The 19,106-nt window shown below is 42.8% G+C and overlaps 1 protein-coding gene across 1 annotated transcript in view; it reads right to left on the reverse strand.

Annotated features, from left to right (window-relative positions):
• The window catches only part of TACC2 (transforming acidic coiled-coil containing protein 2), a 182,828-nt gene extending 164,136 nt beyond the window's left edge, over positions 1–18,692 (reverse strand). The window contains exons 1-3 of the mRNA XM_084634856.1: positions 18,622–18,692; positions 16,447–16,529; positions 233–423 (exon numbers count right to left, since the gene is read on the reverse strand). Of these exons, the coding sequence (XP_084490982.1) occupies positions 233–423; positions 16,447–16,479 (224 nt within the window). The 5' untranslated portion in view covers positions 16,480–16,529; positions 18,622–18,692. The remainder of the gene's footprint in view (positions 1–232; positions 424–16,446; positions 16,530–18,621) is intronic.
• Between the last annotated feature and the right edge of the window lie 414 nt (positions 18,693–19,106).

Below are 19,106 nucleotides of genomic sequence, written 5' to 3' on the forward strand. Positions count from 1 at the left end.
TTTACAATGATGTATTTAAAAAAGAAAGATAATTTTAGTTAATATTAATATCCTTTGCTTTTTGATGTGCTATTTTGCAGACCATCTCATTGTCCATGAGTAAGACAGATTTTAAATATTGATTGCCCACTAACAAAGTCTGGCAACGACACACAACCAATCTCTCAAATAACAGAGCTTAATGTTACATTCTGAATATTGACCATATGAAGAAAGAAAGTCCATTTCCTACCTCGTAGCCCTTGTAGTTAATGGTGAGACATTATCAGGCAGTGGTGCAGCAGCAGCAGCTGCAGGTAGAAGATTCAAGACGTCTTGACCACCAGATCTTTCTGTACTCTTCTTTTCCTGTTTTTTCTTTTTTATATCTTGCCCATTACCAGGAGGCTGGCCTGGTTCCAGAGCCAGGGCTGAGGAAACATTCTGAAACATTAAGGAAAAAGGTCAAGTAAGTATCTCATCATATAGTCTAGAGCAGTGCTTCTCAAGCTATCTGATATGGGGGACTGGCAATTTTTTTTCCCAATGTGTGCGCAGACCGGCAGCCGATGCCTTGCGGACCGGCACTGGTCCGCGGACCACCACTTTGAGTAGCATTAGTCTAGAGTACATAAGATTTTGTAGACCGTTATGTAGCTTCCATCATTTTGTTCCATACACTGACAAAACTTTTGAGTAGGGTAACTATGATGGAACTCAGAGATTCCATCCTTAAGCCATCTTCTTTTCCTAACTGTATATTGAACAGAGGGAAATTGTTGAGTCAAAAATAAATATAAGAAAAAGGGCATAGATGGAAGAATGCCTGAAACTGCTCAAGGCATTTACTGGCCCAAAGAGGTATGCATCTTCTCTTTCTCAAGCCCAGCAAATGCTTTCTTGTGCTAAGTACATTTACAAGCATCAGAAGGAAGAAGGATGGAAACAAGCTATAACTTATTTATTCATAAAGGTGACAAACAATTTGCAAAATAATATAAAAATAAATCAGCATTAATCAGCCTAGAACCCAAAGCAAGATATTCAGAGCCAGATTTCAAATTCAAATATTACAAGAGTGTTCAGATCCAAGGTTTGGCATTGGTTAATTGAAGTTAACAAACAAAACAAAAAAAAGGAAGGCCTGATTCTCCACTGCCGTGTACCTTGTGCAATCATTCACACCCACACAAAGTGGGTATGAAATGTCATTCTGACTTGGTAACATGTTATATCCACTTTTCACAGCTGTAAATGGACGTCAGAGGAGAACCTGGCCCAGAGCACGAGCAGGCACTACTCAGGACTCGGCAGGCCAAGCATGCAGCCTTGTTGGCAGCACAAGAGATCATATCAATATAGCATGAATTTTTATTTACAGTAGCTTTCCATAAGCCTGAGCCTCCCCTCTCACATTAGTCTCCCCACTCACATTCCTACAAATGGAAAAGGTTTCAGAAATTTCAACATATTAGCTTCCTGGCTCACAAACCTGTATTTCAATTCACAAGAGAAGCTGTCCTAAGTATTATTTTCTGCATGAAGGCTGCCAACATCCCACCCACCCAACTGAAGCTTTAAGGGTATGTCTACAGTGCTTCTAGGAGCAAGCCTACCAGCTGGGGTTGACGGACTTGTGGTAGCGGGGCTTGGGCTAACGTGCTAAAAATACCTATGTAGACATTGCAGCTCAGGCTGGGACTGAAGCTCTCAAGCCTGGGGCATGGTGGGGTGGTTGGGGGGAGGGCTTCAGAGCCCAACCTTCAGCCCAAGTTGCAAGGTCATAGCAACATCTACACACATTTATTTACAGGAATCTCCACAAATATTGTCAAATTGGGTGCAATCCTAGATGGCACTACGACATGTTATCCGCTCAGAGTCGAATTCTGCCTGGACCTTACTCAGTGAAGGGAGGGTGCAAAAAGCCTTCCTACACCTTGCACCATCTATGCAAAGGCCACCAAAGTTGATGAGCAGAGAGGACATGGGGCCATTTTTCTGGACCTGCTACTCACTATGGGGTCAGTAGATCTGGCTGGCTGCATAAGATAGAGGGAGGAGAGGTAAGTTGAATCCCTAAAAGTGGTACATAGGCAGGTACGCATCTTTTAAGTGCCAAGATGCTCTGGGAGGAACTGCCTCCCCAAGGCAAAATGCTTCTTGATGCGCCCCCTGGGGTGGTGCAGCCAAAGGGCCCAATCCTGAATCAGCAACCACTAATACGAACCTCTGCATCTGCGTAGAGCCTCATGGGTATATAAGATTGATTTCTAGTTCTGGGTTTTTGTATTATTATTTTCTTCATTGACAAATGAAGTTGATACATTTAATTGTAGAAAGACTTTGCATATGAAACCACATTTCTTTCCTTGTTAACATGCTGTGCTGTCATGCCAACACAGACTTTTCACATTAACACTGCGCTGTCACACCAACACAAAGTTTTCATGGTCAGAGTGGAGAGCCAGAGACGCTCAGCTGGGATAGGCTGACAGCTCTAGGGTTGTTTATTGTGTGTTTGGACATCCAGCTTGTGGGCTTTTCATCTGTTTGGGTTTGTATACGGCTCCCATCACTACAGTATCTGAGTAGTTCCCAAGATTTGAGAAGAAAATCTCTATCAAGAGAGGTGCGTATACATATGTATGTGTGTATGAAGAATTCACTGGGAAAAAGGAATATTGAAGAAATGTGTTTTGCATTTAATTCTGGAAACCGTGACCTCTGTCTTCATCTCACTCTTGCAGGAGCAAGTTGTACAGCCTAAGTCCTGCTCACCTGAATGTTCTGTCTCCCACACTTGTGAACCTTTCCTCTGCTGGTTGACAGTTTCGTAGTTCCAGTGGAACGTAACCTTGAACAACAGTTATGATCATGGCAGGAAAGGAGCTCTCAGGAGATCTTTGCACCATTATTCTAAAGTCAGTCCTTGAACTGGACTTAATTAAATGGGAAAGCAGTGCAGAGAGTGGAGTACTAGGGTGATATGCTCACAGCAAGCTGTGCTGCTAAGCAAATAAACTGCTGTATTTTGTATTAGCTGTAGCTTTTCTCAGTGTCTGTGGCTTTACTTCTACATATAACGAGTTGCAATAATCAAAACCTGGTCACAAATACGAGTATCATAGTAGGCAGCTCTCTGTCCAATAGGATGGAGCGTAATCTTCTGGCCTCTCACAGATGGATGTAGGGTTTGTTTTTTTTTTTTTTGCTGCCACAACTATTTGGGCCTCTAGTAGCACAGAGAAACATAAAAGAACCCCAAGGGAAGAGACCAATCTAACAACCGCTGTGCAGATGCTTTCAACTGTTTGGGGATGTTACAGAGGAAGCTTATTCTTCCAAGTACTTTTGTAGGGACAGGATTTTATAATTGTACTATAAAAATTGATGTAAACTTTGAATTAATTCTGCCAGCCACCCTTTATGAATAACAGAAAGGAATGACCGTCTGAGACTGGGATCTTGTTTCCTATATGCATTATAAACTGCCCTCTAGTCATTTCTTTGGTTTAAGGTATAGTAAGTAAAAGAGGGGATCTTGTATTGTGTCTGTATTAATTAGATTAAAGGAATGTTGAAGGCCTGAGCCACAACGTAAACTGTTTTTGACCACAAGATTTAGTGAAGTTTAATTTCTGTCTTCTCTGTGAGAGACTGTGTGAATGAGGAATGTATGCATCAGGAAAAGATAAGGTGTGAAGGCCACTGTTAACCAGATGGTCAAGAAAGAAGGGGCAAAGACGCCTAAGGAGATTTATCTACGCCAGAGTACCATCAATGCGCATCCATGACTGAGGGAAGTCAAATTGATGACCCTGGGGTAAAGGCTGGCACCCCTAAAGACAAGTGATTAAGTACAGGATGACCCTCTCCGAGGTGTTTTGGAATGTTTACATCAAAAGATACACCAATTAAGGAGTAACCTGTCACAAACTAACACAGTAAAATCCAGACTTCAACAGAGAAAAAGAACTATAAGAACAGGGTGCTTTGCCATGGGATTTTCGGTTCATCTTGACACTACTCCAGGCAGTGGCGGATTAATGATTTTGCCGCCCCTAGACCCTGAAATAATTGCCACCCGCCCCAGCAGCACCCCGCCCAGGCTCAACTCCGCTCCGCCTCCGCCTCCTCCCCTGAGCGCGCCACCGGGTCCTGCTTCTCCCCACTCCCTGCCAGTATTTGTGTGCAAAACAGGTTCGCGAAGGATGGGGGGAAGAGAGAGGAATGTAGCATGCTCAGGAGAGGAGGCGGGGCTGGGGCGGGGATTTGGGGAAGGGGACCAATAGGGGCAAGGAGGGGGTGGGAAAGGGGGCGGGGAAGGGGTGGAGTGGGGGCGGAGGCCACGAACCGGCGCTGGGAGAAAGAACCTCTGGCTGCTATTATAAATTTGCTGCCCCTGCAATTTTGTCGGCCTAGGTGTTAATACGCCACTGACTCCAGGAGCATCGGATCGCAACCGACAAAGCCCAACTCCCCTCTGTGACCAATCTGGCTGGCCACTAGATTGATCCAGACTCCAGACTGGTAACTATAAAAACATCAACTGGCAGGACTGTGTGCATGATGTGTATGTGTGTGTGTGCCTGAAAAGCATATGCTAACTGTTGTATTTTCAATAACTATGGCGTATTTGCCTTCTCTCTTATAAAAGATCCTGTGTGCTTTGTATAGCATAACACTTTCCTCTTCTTCTAACATCAACTTAATGTTTCCTGGGATCAGTTTTAGTGAATTGCTTTAATCAAGGTGCTGACTTCAGCCAAGAAAGGGGGAGACTGTACTCTCTGTGTATAATGTAGATAGTAGTGGCTGTTGTCTGCTGGCACTAAAACCTGCGTAGTCTCCCCAGATCTCCCAATGCCTTCATATAAATGTTGATGAGGATGGGAAAGAGGACTGAGGCTATTGATAGATCACGGTTGTGGGTAATGCATGTGGAGAAACAGTTGCTCACAATGACCGTTTGGGTTAAATTGGAGATATCAGAATGCTCAATCAGGAAACTGAGGTTACTTAAAAAGTTATTAGATTGTACTAGCGCTTTGGGACAGGGACCATGTCTCCCTCTGGGCTTGTACAGCACCTCGCACAATGGGGCCCTTATTCTGATTGAGCCTTTTGGCTCACCTTACAAATCATGAACAACAACAATCTATGCACATGAACCACCGGTAGCTTTCAGCACCACATTTTCTGTCAGGATGTCCCACTTTCAGGCTCAGGCAGGTTGAGAGGAATGCAGTTACGAATTTAGGCATTAACCCACTATGGTCCTGGTATCTACTCCTCATTCCTAATTAATCTCTTTCACAAGATCAGCTCTTTAACTCATAGGTCTCTTTCAAATTACAAATCCTCTGTGTCCTACTGACCTGAAGTCATCCCACTTTCAATGCCAAAGGGTAATGGGGGATGTCTCCTACGTACAAAGCCATTTATCAAACCTGTTTCCTATAGAGGCAACTTATGTTCTCTAAATTTACAGCCAAAGCCATTGAATCCTGAAAGTAGCATGGTTAACCTGAAGTTAATAAATAGGGTGGACCTGATTATGGTATTGAAAAAAATTCTTGCTCATCAGCATGTCAGATAGCAAAATTACCAAAGTATCGTCACCAAAACACATAATACTGGTAGTAAATATTCCTGATCAAAAACAGTGCTGATGTCCATGTTACACATTTGCAGCATCACAACCGGATTCTTCCAGACCCTGTATTGTGTCATATTGCACTGTCATGTACATCCAATTTTTCTAGAAAATCTGTTGCTTCCCAGAATACTTTGGGACCAGAATGATTTGGCAGGTTTTGTGTTGTTTTATGTGTGACATCTACTATTCCAGGGATTGGCAACCTTTGGCATGTGGCCCATCAGGAAAATCCACTCGCGGGTCGGGACGGTTTGTTGACTTGCAGCATCTGCAGGTTCGGCCAATCGCAGCTCCCACTGGCCACGGTTCGCCGTTCCAGGCCAATGGGGGCTGCGGCGCGGGCCAAGGAATGTGCTGGATGCCCTTCCCGCAGCCCCCATTGGCCTGGAATGGCGAACCGTGGCCAGTGGGAGCTGTGATTGACCGAACCTGCGGACGCTGCAGGTAAACAAACCATCCGGCCCACCAGCAGATTTCCCGGACAGGCCGCGAGTCAAAGGTTGCTGATCCCTGTATTATTCATTACCACAACTTATAGGTTACCTACGTGCACACATGTTAATTTATATTATGTACTTGTTTATATTACAGTATAATATATGCCAAGGTCAGGGCCTCTTTGTACGAGGCATATAGGAAGGTGCATTGGGCCCTGTCCCAATTATTTTAAAATCTATTAAACTAAGAAGCAATGAAAAATGTGTGTAACAAACAGTAATAGGAAGAGGGGTGAGAGGACAAGAACAACAGTAATGAGAATATGGTTCCATAGGCTAGCTATAGGCACAAATTGAAAGTTATAAATCATTTAGAAGTTTTTTTCCCCACTGTAAATAAGTAGGAGAAAATCTTCTGTGACTAATTCAATTCAGTTTAGAATGCTGGCTCTAATATTTTTTAATATTTTTTCTAAATATCTTTCTGTTGTCAGTGACTTAGTATTTAAGAGATTATGGCCCATAATCAGCCTTCAGCTTTTCCTGTACAACTCTGATTGGCTGAGGGTAGAACTTGGCCATGTTATATATTTTCTGAATATAGCTGTTCTAAACAAGCATAACTTTCACAGAGATGTATATATTGGCTCAATGGTACTCAACAGTTTGAAGGCAAATCTCATTCTTGCCCTCTCATTCCCACACTGGCAGGTGTCTGGACCATCATCAATGACAGGAAAATAAAAAACACTTCTCATCTAGTTAGGCAAGAACACATAGCCAGGCAACTAAATTTTCAATATCTAATATTCAATAGCTAACAGGGCCCAAAATCAGGATCTTAAAAAAAAAAAAAACACAACAATCAAGGTGTAGGTCTTTAAACCAAAAGAGGAACATTACCTTTTAAGTGATCAAGAACTGCATTTTAAAGTAGGTTTGTGTTAGCAGATTTCTAGTTCACTGCTACTTTTCCCTCATAAAAGGGTATGCACTTGTGAGTCTATGCCGAGCGGCAGAGAAACAAAATTCAACTGTTTTGTCAATTTGTTCAGAATTCAAATCACAAAGATATGCAAACAAATTGCTGTACTAGATTTTCCCCACAATACATTCTTGTTAAGGTAGAAAGTTACAGGATCGGATTCCACCACAATTCTTTTTTCACCATGAATAGCGTTCATTACACAAAACGTACAGTTAGAGAGCTGACATTAAAAGAAAGCATGCATATGAAATTAAAGATTACTACTTGTTTGACCTCTTGAAATCTCTGAAGTGATTTGACACTGCAATTTTTCACTGCAATTTTACCAGTCAGTGGAGCATGACATTTTTTTAATTTTTATTCAATGATCATTGATGAGACAATTTTTTAAATCAGAAAAAAGTCACAGTTAAGAGTGACTGACATTGAGGATATGCAAATATCAGAAGAAACAGCAAATATCTCAATACTGCATTTTTCTTTAAGCCTGTATTATACTTAAGGGAGTAAAATTATTTCTTCTGGAAAAGGAAATATAATTAGGGACTGTATTTAATCCTTCCAAAAGGACAGATCGCTTATGAAAGCACAAGGCAAATGTACAAAGATCAGCTATCAGTATCCCAATAATTGTTTTCTTCTGGTGCAGTCTGTTTGACCAGGGGCTAAAGAGACCAATGATTTACAAGAATAGTCTATTATTAAATGATTTTAGAATCCAAGAGATTTAAATTATCCAGTAAAATCCACCCTTATACTATGGCAAACATTATTGAATCAGAAAGTTGCTTTAATACAGCATTTGATTCTATTCACAATACGGTTCCCTGAACGCTCATTGAATCTCCCAGTCTGATTTAAAGCCCTAGCAACAGCATTAGCTGCTGCCATGGTATTGTATTACAAAATTCCAAGAGGTCTGACAGTTTCCCCAACAGATCAGTAAGCTCTTGATAAGGCACCACTAAAACGATTGTTTTAAAAGTAGAAATTTGTACTTAAACACAAGGAATGGGTAGATGCTATTTTTTTTCTTCTTTGAATGAAGGAAGTTGCTTCCTTTTAAATCTTCCCCTATGGTACATTCCTACATTAAACACACATCCTTTTATGGCAGTTGTTGGAACATGCCATCGTTCTGACTCTAGTTGAAAGTAATCTTTGAAGAGTTACACTCAGTTTCCATTTCTCATAGCTTCTAATAGTGTTTATTGGGAAGGGGGGAAAAAAGAGATGGAACAAAGCTTTGGAAGTCTTAATCAATAAACTAGCTCTTACCTTTTATTTTCTCCACATCTTCCATTGCTCTTTTCTAACATGAGCTACAAATTATTTCTTAGATTAGTTTAAAAGTTTGTCTGTTTGAATCATCAGTTCATTCACTCCAAGTCAACAACTTCCTCCGTAAGAAGCTTATGGTGAACAATCTGACTGCAGGTGAATGCTGGGAAGTGGACCAAAGGTCATCCCCATGGTGTCAGGAATCAGATTTCAGAAACAACTGCCAAGCTGACCAAATAGGGAGGGTAACACATGTTAACTGTTAAAGACAGCAGGCCACACATCTTTTCAGCCAAATGGTTTGCACATGTGTGACTTAGCAGGCTATTATCAAGTGAAAAAAATGTGTACATGATCCTCTAAAAAAGTGGTCCATCTGTAACACTTCGCCGCCAGGACACTGCTCATTTTACTGCCCTGAACTGATTGCAGAAAAGGGTAGTGGAAAATTTGTTCATCTAAAACTCTGAATAGTAGAGCATTCGTCAGTATTCTTGTTATACTTATGAATTAAATTAATTTCTTAAAACTGCAGCCTAGCCCTTGTGAAAAGAATAGGCTGCTATTCATAGTACATCCAATACACAAAGTGGGATACTGCCACTTGCCTGAAACACTAATCTAATACCCTAACAACTATTAGACAGGAGTGCCTGTGTGTGTGTGTGTGTGTGTGTATTAATGTTCCATCTACACTATAAAACTGGTCAGAAAAAAAGAGTTTACAAGAGGGATTCTTGAAAAAGGTTTCTGATAACATAGTTGTGTCGATCATGTGGATGGGAAATCACTAGGGCTGTCGATTAACCATAGTTCACATGATTAACTCAAAACATTAATTGTGATTAAAAAAATTAATTGCGATTAATCGCACTGTTAAACAATAGAATACCAACTGAAATTTATGAAATATTTTGGATGTTTTTCTACATTTTTAAATATATTTATTTCAGTTACAACCAGAATACAAAGTGCAGTACTCACTTTATATAATTTGTATTACAAATATTTGCAATGTAAAAATGATAAACAAAAGAAATAGTATTTAATTCACCTCATACAAGTACCATAGCGCAATCTCTATCGTGAAAGCACAACTTACAAATGTAGATTTTTTTTGTTAAAAAAAACAAAAACAAAACAATGTAAAAAACTTTAGGGCCTACAAGTCCACTCTGTCCTACTTTTTGTTCAGTCAATCACTAAGACAAACACATTTGTTTATATTTACAGGAGATAATACTGCCCACTTATTTACAATGTCACCTGAAAGTGAGAGCAGATATTCGCATGGCACTTCTGCAGCCGACATTGCAAGGTATTTATGTGCCAGATATGCTAAACATTTGTATGCCACTTCATGCTTTGGCCACCATTCCAGAGGACATGTTTCCATGCTGATGACGCTCATTTAAAAAAAAAAATGTGTTAATTAAATTTGTGACTGAACTCCTTGGGGGAGAATTGTATGTCTCCTGCCCTGTGTTTTATCTGCATTCCGCCATATATTTCTTGTGATAACAGTCTTGGATGACGACCCAGAATGTCTTTTTAAGAACACTTTCACTGCGCATTTGACAAAAACGCAAAGAATGTACCAACGTGAGATTTCTAAAGATAACTACAGCACTCAGCTTAAGATTTAAGAATCTGAAGTGCCTTCCAAAATCTGGTCAGGGCAGGATGTGGAGCATGATTTCAGAAATCTTAAATGAGCAACACTCCAATGCGGAAACTACAGGACCCAAACAATCAAAAAAGAAAATCAACCTTCTGCTGGAGGCATCTGACTCAGATGATGAAAATGAACATGTGTTGGTCCACTCTGCTTTGGATCGTTATTGAGCAGAACCCATCAGCAGCATGGATGTGTCCTCTGGAATGGTGGCTGAAGCATCTGGCCCATAAATATCTTGCAACGCCAGCAACAACAGTGCTAGGTGAACACCTGTTCTCACTTTCAGGTGACATTGTAAACAAGCAGCAGGCAGCATTATCTCCTGCAAATGTAAACAACCTTGTTTGTCTGAGCGATTGGCTGAACAAAAAGTCAGACTGAGTGGACTTGTAGGGTCTAAAGTTTTACGTTGTTTTATTTTTCAATGCAGGGTTGTTGTTTTTTTACATAATTCTACATTTGTAAGTTCAACTTTCATGATAAAGAGATTGCACTACAGTTCTTGTATTAGGTAAATTGAAAAATACTATTTATTTTATTTTTACAGTGCAAATATTTATAATAAATAAATATAAAATGAACACTGTGCACTTTGTATTCTGTGTTGTAATTGAAATCAATATATATGAAAATGTGGAAAACATCCACAAATATTGATATAAATAGTATTCTATTATTGTTTAACAGCACAATTAACAATGATTAATTTTTTTTTAATTGCTTGACAGCCCTAAAAATCACTTTGTAAAAATGGTTGTAGAGAATTGTTTGAGCAGAGTTCCTTGCAAGGTCAGGTCCATCATTTGCATTTTCATCCCATCCTTGTTGGCAAGGTCACTATACTTTACTGCAATCTCCTCTGCCAGGTAAATTATATTTTTAGTACTGAGGTCTTCGGTGTTGTCAGTGCCTCAGACGAGATTTTATTGTGCTGTATGATATTGCAATAACAAATGGAACAGTGGCAGGTGCAGCCTCCCGTCCCGGGTTGATGGGTGAACTCCTCCTCCTGCAGCAGCACCCTTCGCCACAGCACCATAACCTTAATCCTAGCCCAGCATGGAGGGGAAGACCCAGGAACTCACCCAGCAGTGGAGGCTCCTGTCCCATCGGAGAGGGTCCAGCTCCCTACTCAGGGCACTGCAACCCTGCACCCAGGCCAAACCGGAGCAGCTCTGCAACCACATGTGCCAATTTGCAACACCCGGAGTAGGGAGCCAGGCCCACCCCACATCTGGGGTGAGTGCAGGGTGGCTCATTCTCCAACACACACACCCAGGCCTCCCCTCTGCATCAGTCCGAGATTAGGGTTGCGGGGTGGGGGGCGCAGAGTGTGCTACTGCAAGTGGTCAGTGCCTCCAGGTCACAACTTCTGGAGCAAGGAGAAGCACACTGGGAAACTTTTAGGGCACCTCAACAGGGTCGACACAGCCAGTTAGTGCCCACTAGAAAACAACCCCCCACTGGTGTGCACTAAGGCACCATGTAGATAAGCCTCTAACGAACACAGAAGTTGCTGCTTGACAGAGCTCCAACATGAGGAGTTCTCTACCAACATTGCAAAGGCAGTGGCAGCTTTCTGGGGGCAGGGATCTTTTTGTTCTGTCAGTGGCCCAAGTACAATGGCCTTGGTCCTTCACTAGGCCTCATAGGCACTATGGTAAAGCAAATACAATAATAATAAAAATAATAACAACAACTACTCATGCTTTATATCAATGTGTCTTAAAAGAAACCTTGGAGGGACTACTTCTGTGGGTAAAGTAATTCAGCTTTCACAACCCTTCAGTCTTTAGTCTCCCTGATAAGGGTGCCAATTATCATGGAGGTTTTTCCATGCCATTTTATAATCGACACTAACAGGACAAAGTTTAGGCAATTGTGAAAAGAAAGCAAAAGCAATTTTAAAATAATTCTGCTCCGAGACTTTTTAATCTTATGACCCTACAGTAGTCTGTTATTTTCCTCCTTCTGAGTCATAAGTTAGAAATCTCTAACTGCGCATGTAAAAAAAAAAAAAATTAAAAATGTAAAAATGCTGTGCTTCCATACTCAGCCACTGTCTTAATCTCCCTCTCTCACACACCACGTTTCTTTTCCCCTTTCAGAAAAAGCAATGGCAGCCTGAACCCAAAGGTTGCACTCCTTGCACTGTGGGTGTTTATGACCTTTTTGCACGACTGAGGAGGCTGAACTATTTCTCCCCAGAACAGGTGCAGCGCAGGCTGCGTCAACGTAAGCTTCTTCACAACAACCCACCAGCGTGCTTCAGCCCTGAACTGCATGAATGTGTGCAGCAGATGCTTAAAAAAAGTGCACTTGGGGACAAATGCGTTACAGCTACGGAACGGCTCTCAGATTTCTGGGAACTGCTCTGTGGTTTTCACCTGCCCATGTGATCGACATCACTGGGTTGTTGGGCAGCTGTCTGTTGCCCCCTGGAAATTCTGGGCTTCTTAGACCTCATGTTAAGTATGACAACAGAAAACAGCAACCCGGGCTTCATATAGGGTTGCCAGGCATCTGGTTTTTGACCGGAAACTGCTGACCGGGCCCTTTTGGCTAAGGCAGAGGGAACCTGCCCTGGCTCCGGAAGCGGTCAGCATGTCCCTGTGGCCTCTAGGCTCAGGTGTGATCAGGGAAGCTCCGCGCGCTGTCCCCACCCCAAACACCCACTTCCAAAGCTCCCATTGTCTGGGAACCACGGCCAATGGGAGCTGTGGGCACAGTGCCTGCGGCCATGGGGAGCACGCAGAGCTGCCTGGCCCCACCATGTAAGGGATGGCCATGCTGGCCGCTTCCAGGAACCGTGTGGAGCCAGGGCAGGCAGGTAGCTGGCCTTAGCCCCCCTATGCTGCTGACCGGGAGTCGCCTGAGGTAAGTGCCGCCCAGCTGGAGCCTGCAACTCAAACCCTCTGCCCTAGGTTGGAACCCCCCTCCCGCACCCTAACTCCTTCCCAGACCTCACACCGCAACCCCCTGCTCCAGGTTGGAACCCCCTTACGCACCCAAACTCCCTCCCGGAGCATGCACCCCAACCCTCTCCCGCACCCCAACTCCCTGACCCACTCAAAACCCCTCGGCTCCAGCCCAGAACCCCCTCCTACACCCCGAAGCCACCCCAGAGCCTGCACCCTCAGCCAGAGCTCTCACCCCCGCTCCCTCATCCCAACCCCCTGCCAGGTGAAAGTGAGTGAGGTTGGGGGAGAGCGAGTGACGGAGGGACAGATATGGAATGAGTGGGGGGCAGGGCTTCGGAGAAGGAGCAGGTCCAGGGCCTCAGGGAAAGGGCAGAGAAGGGGGCAGGGCAAGGGTGTTTGGTTTTGTGCAATTAGAAAGTTGGCAACCCTAGTGACAGTTGCTGTGTTTTTAAATACCTAACGGGAAGCACAGTGACTGGGCTCTCCTGGAGTGCCAGAAGTCATTGTGCCTCCCACAGGTTTTCCCCTAGGAAAAGGTGACTCTGCATAGCAGCTACTTGAAGTGTATTAAAAACTGTGTTAAAATCCCAAGCTATCACTTTAAGGGTGAAGGGTTTCCCGGTCCTGCTTGTGTAACACTGACAGATCCCGGTGGTCAGTGGCTGGGATCAAACCTGGGATCTCTGGAGCTTAAGACATGAGCATCTACAGCATGAGCTAAAAGACGTGTCTCTCTTAGCATGGCTGTAGCAGACTCATCAAACTCTAGTGCCACATCAAAAAGGCATGGGTTGCACTAGCAGGCTAGAGGACTCTCTAGGGAAGGGTGCCATCTGGACCTACAACAGTCAGGATATGTCTACACAGCAATTAAAACCCCTGCGGCCGGCCTGTGTCAGCTGACTTGAACTTGCGGGGCTTGGGCTAAGGGGCTATTTTAGCCCAAGCCCCCAAGTCCAAGTCGGCTGGCACGGGCCAGCCACAGGTATTTAATTGCAGTGTAGACATACCCTCTGTCTACAGCCAGCCAAAAGGTCAGGTAGGGTGAGGTGTGCCTCCGTTTTATTGAGTGGCCTGCAGCTCTCTCTCTCTCTGTCTCTCCCCCTCCCTCCCTTGTGGATTGTTGTTCTGAATTTTAAGGCATAAAGTGGTGTTACGCTGCAACCTTCCAGCAAGAGTATTTTGTTTTTAATCTAACTTCTCTGTGTGTATGTTGTGAACATAACACTAATAAGGACTAGGCCTTAATTGCACAATCTGGGCCAAAACTTTTGTTGTCACTAACTCTCCTTGAATGTAACAACACAATTTCCCCTTAATTTGAACTGTTGCTTTTCAAAGGAAATGTGACTTTTGGCTTCCACTGAGTTAGAAATACAGGGATTTTAATGTGTTATGCCACCACCAAGAATAATTTTCTGAAAGTAACTTTTTCCCTGTTTCTAGGATGACCGGGGGTGGGGTGGGGGGGAAGGGAGCTGGGGTGTTAAAAATCACACAGCAGCTGAGAACTCATTCACTGCCAGAGCCAACTTGAACCTTAAAAGTGCCAAGTTCAGTTCTAAACCTAGAACTTTCTGCTTCACTTTATCCCTTTATTACCATTACTTGTTGTGTGATTTTTGAATGTAGATTGTATACTCTCTGCAGCAGGACTGTGTCTTTTACTCCTTTTCTGTGAAGCTCCTAGCACATTCTTGCATGCTCAGAATTAATAAACAGACCTTCTAACTTTTAAGTTAGTGCTAAATTTAGCATACAGTCTCCCATCTTTGATTTGTGCTTGTACATTTTGTTCATGACACATCTCAGTGCTGGAATTTTGGGATGTTGCTACCTGATAAATATATCAACACCACATGTGAATTGGTATTGGCTCCATCAACAAAATTCATTTCTCCATCTTAATTCATAAAAAACAGGAAGGAAAGCTGGCAATGCAATAACATACTAGCATTGGACATTTCTCTAATAGCATAGAATGTTACTGAACAACTAAACACATGTTTAAAAGTAACTAGATTTTGATTTTTTTTTTTTGACAACCTCCTGGAAACATATACATGACTGCTTACTAAATTTGCAGTCAGCATCAAGAAGAGAAAAGCCAAAAGGTCATGCATGTCAAACAAACAGCCAAGACTTATGTTAAAATGTTGAAACACAAACCATGCAAATCATTTTCATTGTCTAATACCTGCTGTGTTCCTTCATTGGGTGGTATTAGGATGACTTTATTTGTGCCAACAACTTCTGACTAAAAACAAATATAGTTAAACATTTATTAACTAAAACGTGAGTTTGGATCACTTGATAAGCAAAACATAACAAATCTTTTCAATGGATGCTTTGCAGATTTCAGTGATTCTTTTAATTCTAATTATTTGTAATGTTATCTGCCTAATAGTGCATTTTCTGTTAACAAGAGACCCTGAAAATAATTTGGGCTTGTGTCCTTTTTTTTTTTTTTTTAAATCACAATGTTGCAAATGGTTTGGGCCAGATCTGGCATTTGTCCAGCCTTCTCAGTACCACTCCAGCTGCACATGGCAGGTGGAAAGCTCACTTAGCCAGTCAGCGGGTGATACCCCAAGGATAGAGATGTATGGCAATAAAAGACCTGTGGCACAGCTGCTGCTGGCCTGGGTCAGCTAAAGGCTTGCGGGGTTTGGGCTGCAGGGATATAAAATTGCAGTGTAGGGCTAGAGCCAGACTCTGGGACCCTCCCTGCTTGCAGGGTCTCAGAGCCCAGGCTCCAGCCCAAGCCTGAAGTCTACAGTGCAGTTTTATAGCCCTTCAGCCTGAGTTCTGCGAGCCCAAATCAGCTGACCCAGACCAGCTGCCAGCTTTTTACTGCTGTGTAGACATATAGAGTCAGCATAATCAACTCTATGAGATCCCACTCCCAGCCCCAGCGTAAAGAAGAAATGTGGCATGGCCAGACAGCTGCTGTGTTCCGGTGATCTCCAGCTCCTAAAACAAGGGGCCAATCACAACTTTTTCTCACATGTAATCAATGGGCCAAATCCTGAGAGGTGTTGAAGCATCTACAACTCACTATTTGCAGCCCTTACAGTTACATTGGCTCTAGCTAGCCATATATTTAGCAAAGGGAACGATTACAGGTACTTTTCACTGCAGTGATTTAAAAAATAAAATGTTTGAAGGATAAACACATCTGTACATTTATCAGACAAATAATCCAAGATCACCTTCCACCAAAATTAAATACTAGAAGACTCTTGTGCTGAGCAAGGTATAAATGCCTGGATCAACACATGTAAACTAGACAGTTATCTTGAAAGAGGAGGAAACTAATATAACAGTTTACTCTTTAAGGCCCAGATTTTGCCCGCAGTTGCATTCATTAAACTCCTTGGTCTTGCATGGGTATTACAGAGCAGAATTTAACACATCAGGAAAATGAGCAGTTCTCTGAAAAGACTTGCTCTAAGATAGGCAGTAAGAACAAGGGGGAAGGAAAGTTTTATCACACCCACCTGATTTTCTGTGCGGCTGTTTTCATTCCCCATTGTGATGCAAGAGATCCAGTATCACACAATAATTAGGTTAAGCCAGATAACTAGAAGAAACGAAAAACTGTAAACCTTCATCGTATAATCAAGAGATTTGAAGCTTTGTCTCCCCATCCTTTTTTCTCCTAACGTTAAGGCTCATAATGTTCTTCATCTCCAACGCATCAAGGGAAAATAGCTTTCTAAGGGTTCCTTCTGTGATGCTCCTCCCTGATCTCTTCTCCAACATTGTTTTTGCTGAAGCTGGCAGACTCTCCTCAAAATACAACTTTGTTGCTATGTTTCTCAGTTACCACAAGCACTGTGTATATCATCTGAGTGGTTAGGGATTTTCTTTGCCAAAGTTAGTTCTGATGGACAGCTCATTTGAAACTTTTTGGTTTTAACTGTATTCAAATAATTTTTTAAATTCTTATACTACCTTGAATTCATACGGAGTCTGGAATTGTAATGTTAAGTCTGTCAACTTACTACATTAGAAGTACTATTTTTCCATTGAGTTTTAGATAAAAGCATTTGGTTTTAACATCCTTAACACTCAATGAAATCTTATCCTGCTGCCCTCACTTAGACAAAACTCCACTTACAGGCAGCGGGCCTGACTGATTTCATACATATTTCACACAAACAGGGCCTGATCTTCACTTCCCACCATTTTGCACCAGTGTAACTTCATTGATTATAATGGAATTACTCCTGACTTCCAGAATTTAAGCCCAATGGATTATTTCCTTGTGTAAAAAGTTCAGAACTTTTTGTTCATCCAATCTACACAAGGAGATTAAAAACAAGGATGGAATTGTTCTCTACTTAGGGGGTTACTACAAGCTCATTTTCCTAATTTATCAACTCACTGTTATGATTGACTCAAGATACTCAAAACATAGCCTGCACAGTAGTTCAGACTTCATTTCCAGTAGTGTAAAATGCAGGTGTATTCCCCAAGGAACCCTCCACCAAAATATTACAAATACTCTCTTTACTTTTTGCCTTATGATGAAATTCCAGACTGTTGGCCTAAATCTGCTCTCATGTTCTGGAATAAAGCAAGAGTAGCTAACTAAAGCTGATGACACTATGTGGGTGTAAGAAAAGAATTGGGCTCTAGTAGTCCATAAAACACCATAAGCTTGTAGGGTATTTTATTACCATGATAGAATAGAATGGTAACTTTTTTTAAATTGGAGGGGGGTTTTTTATGTTATTTGGTGCTGTGCTTATGTACAGTGCCTGAACCTGCTCCCATGGGCGCAGGATTAAGCCTTTAGGGTATGTCTACACAGCAAAGAAAACCCGTAGCTGGCCTCTACAAGCTCGGACTCATTGAGCTCAGGCTTTAGGGCTGTTTAATTGCTGTGTAGACTTCTGGGCTCAAGCTGGAGTCCGAGCTTTAGGACCCTGTGAGGTGTGATGGTCCCAGATCTTAGGCTCCAGCCTGAGTCCTGAAGTCTACACAGCAATGAAACAACCCCACCGCCTTGGCCCTGCGAGCCTCACTCAGCCAGCCATGGGTTTTTCTTTGCTGTGCAGACATATCCTTAATAGGAGCCCTAGCTTTTTCCTGTTGAAGTTACTGTCAAAACTCCCATTGGTTTCAAAGGGAGCAGGATCTGGCTCAGAGATCATACCAAATTTCAGGATGGGTTCTCCCAAGAGATAAAGTGGCTCATCATAGAATGGTGAATGCTCTCGACTCCCATTAAAATCAACAACAGTTGAGGATGTTCAATCTCATCATTTTGCCGTCTGAACAGGACCATCCTTACGATTTATGGGGCCCTACCTAGTTTTATTAAACTGGTGCCCGTATGCCTGACTTGGGGCACAGCCACCACCCCCACCCGCAGACCCCCAGAAGAACCCACTGCCCCCCATTACTGACACACACCGAGCTTCGTACAGAGCAGACACAGCGGCACCTCGGGCTTGCAGCCTAGGGGGGTGGGACGAGGCAGCAAAGGATACCGAGCCGCCCGGCCCACCTCACGGCGGTGGAGAATCACAGTTCCCCACAGAGACCCCTGTACCCTCTCCCTCACACAGAATGTGCTGCGCTGACGCATTCGGCTCTGTTAATATGGCCCCTGCCTAAGGAGACTGCAGCATGCGCTAGGTGTTCAGGAGCTGACCCGCTCTTACCTGCTGGGCTGGTGGTGCCCCAAATTTTCAGGTGCCCTACACAGCCGGGTACGCCTAAGGACGGCCCTGCATCTGAAATGGAAATCCCACAACATGACCAAAAAACACCTGTGGATGAACCCTTTTCACAAAGCAATCACTCTATATCTGACCTCTCTGTCCTTATTCTCAAAGGAAACCTGCACAACGCCTTCAAAAGACGAGCCTGGATCTTAAATTCATAACTTTGCTAGATACTAAAAATCACGAACAGCAGAGACACACTGGATTTATGGTTTATTACAACGATCTATAACTCACTAATTTACCCCCTCCCCATCAATGACTAGAGAGGTGTTAATAGGCCACTTCACCTTGAATGATCCCTTGAAATTGTTTAACATAAATTGTTAACACATATCTGTTCCACCTTGTATTTAGCTGTTACACTCTGAGTTCATTTCCCAGATCTGAAGAAGAGCTCTGTGTAAACTTGAAAGCATGTC

The sequence above is a fragment of the Lepidochelys olivacea genome (genome assembly GCF_965140295.1).
Source record: "Lepidochelys olivacea isolate rLepOli2 genome assembly, chromosome: 7".
NCBI classification, from domain to species: Eukaryota; Metazoa; Chordata; order Testudines; family Cheloniidae; genus Lepidochelys; species Lepidochelys olivacea.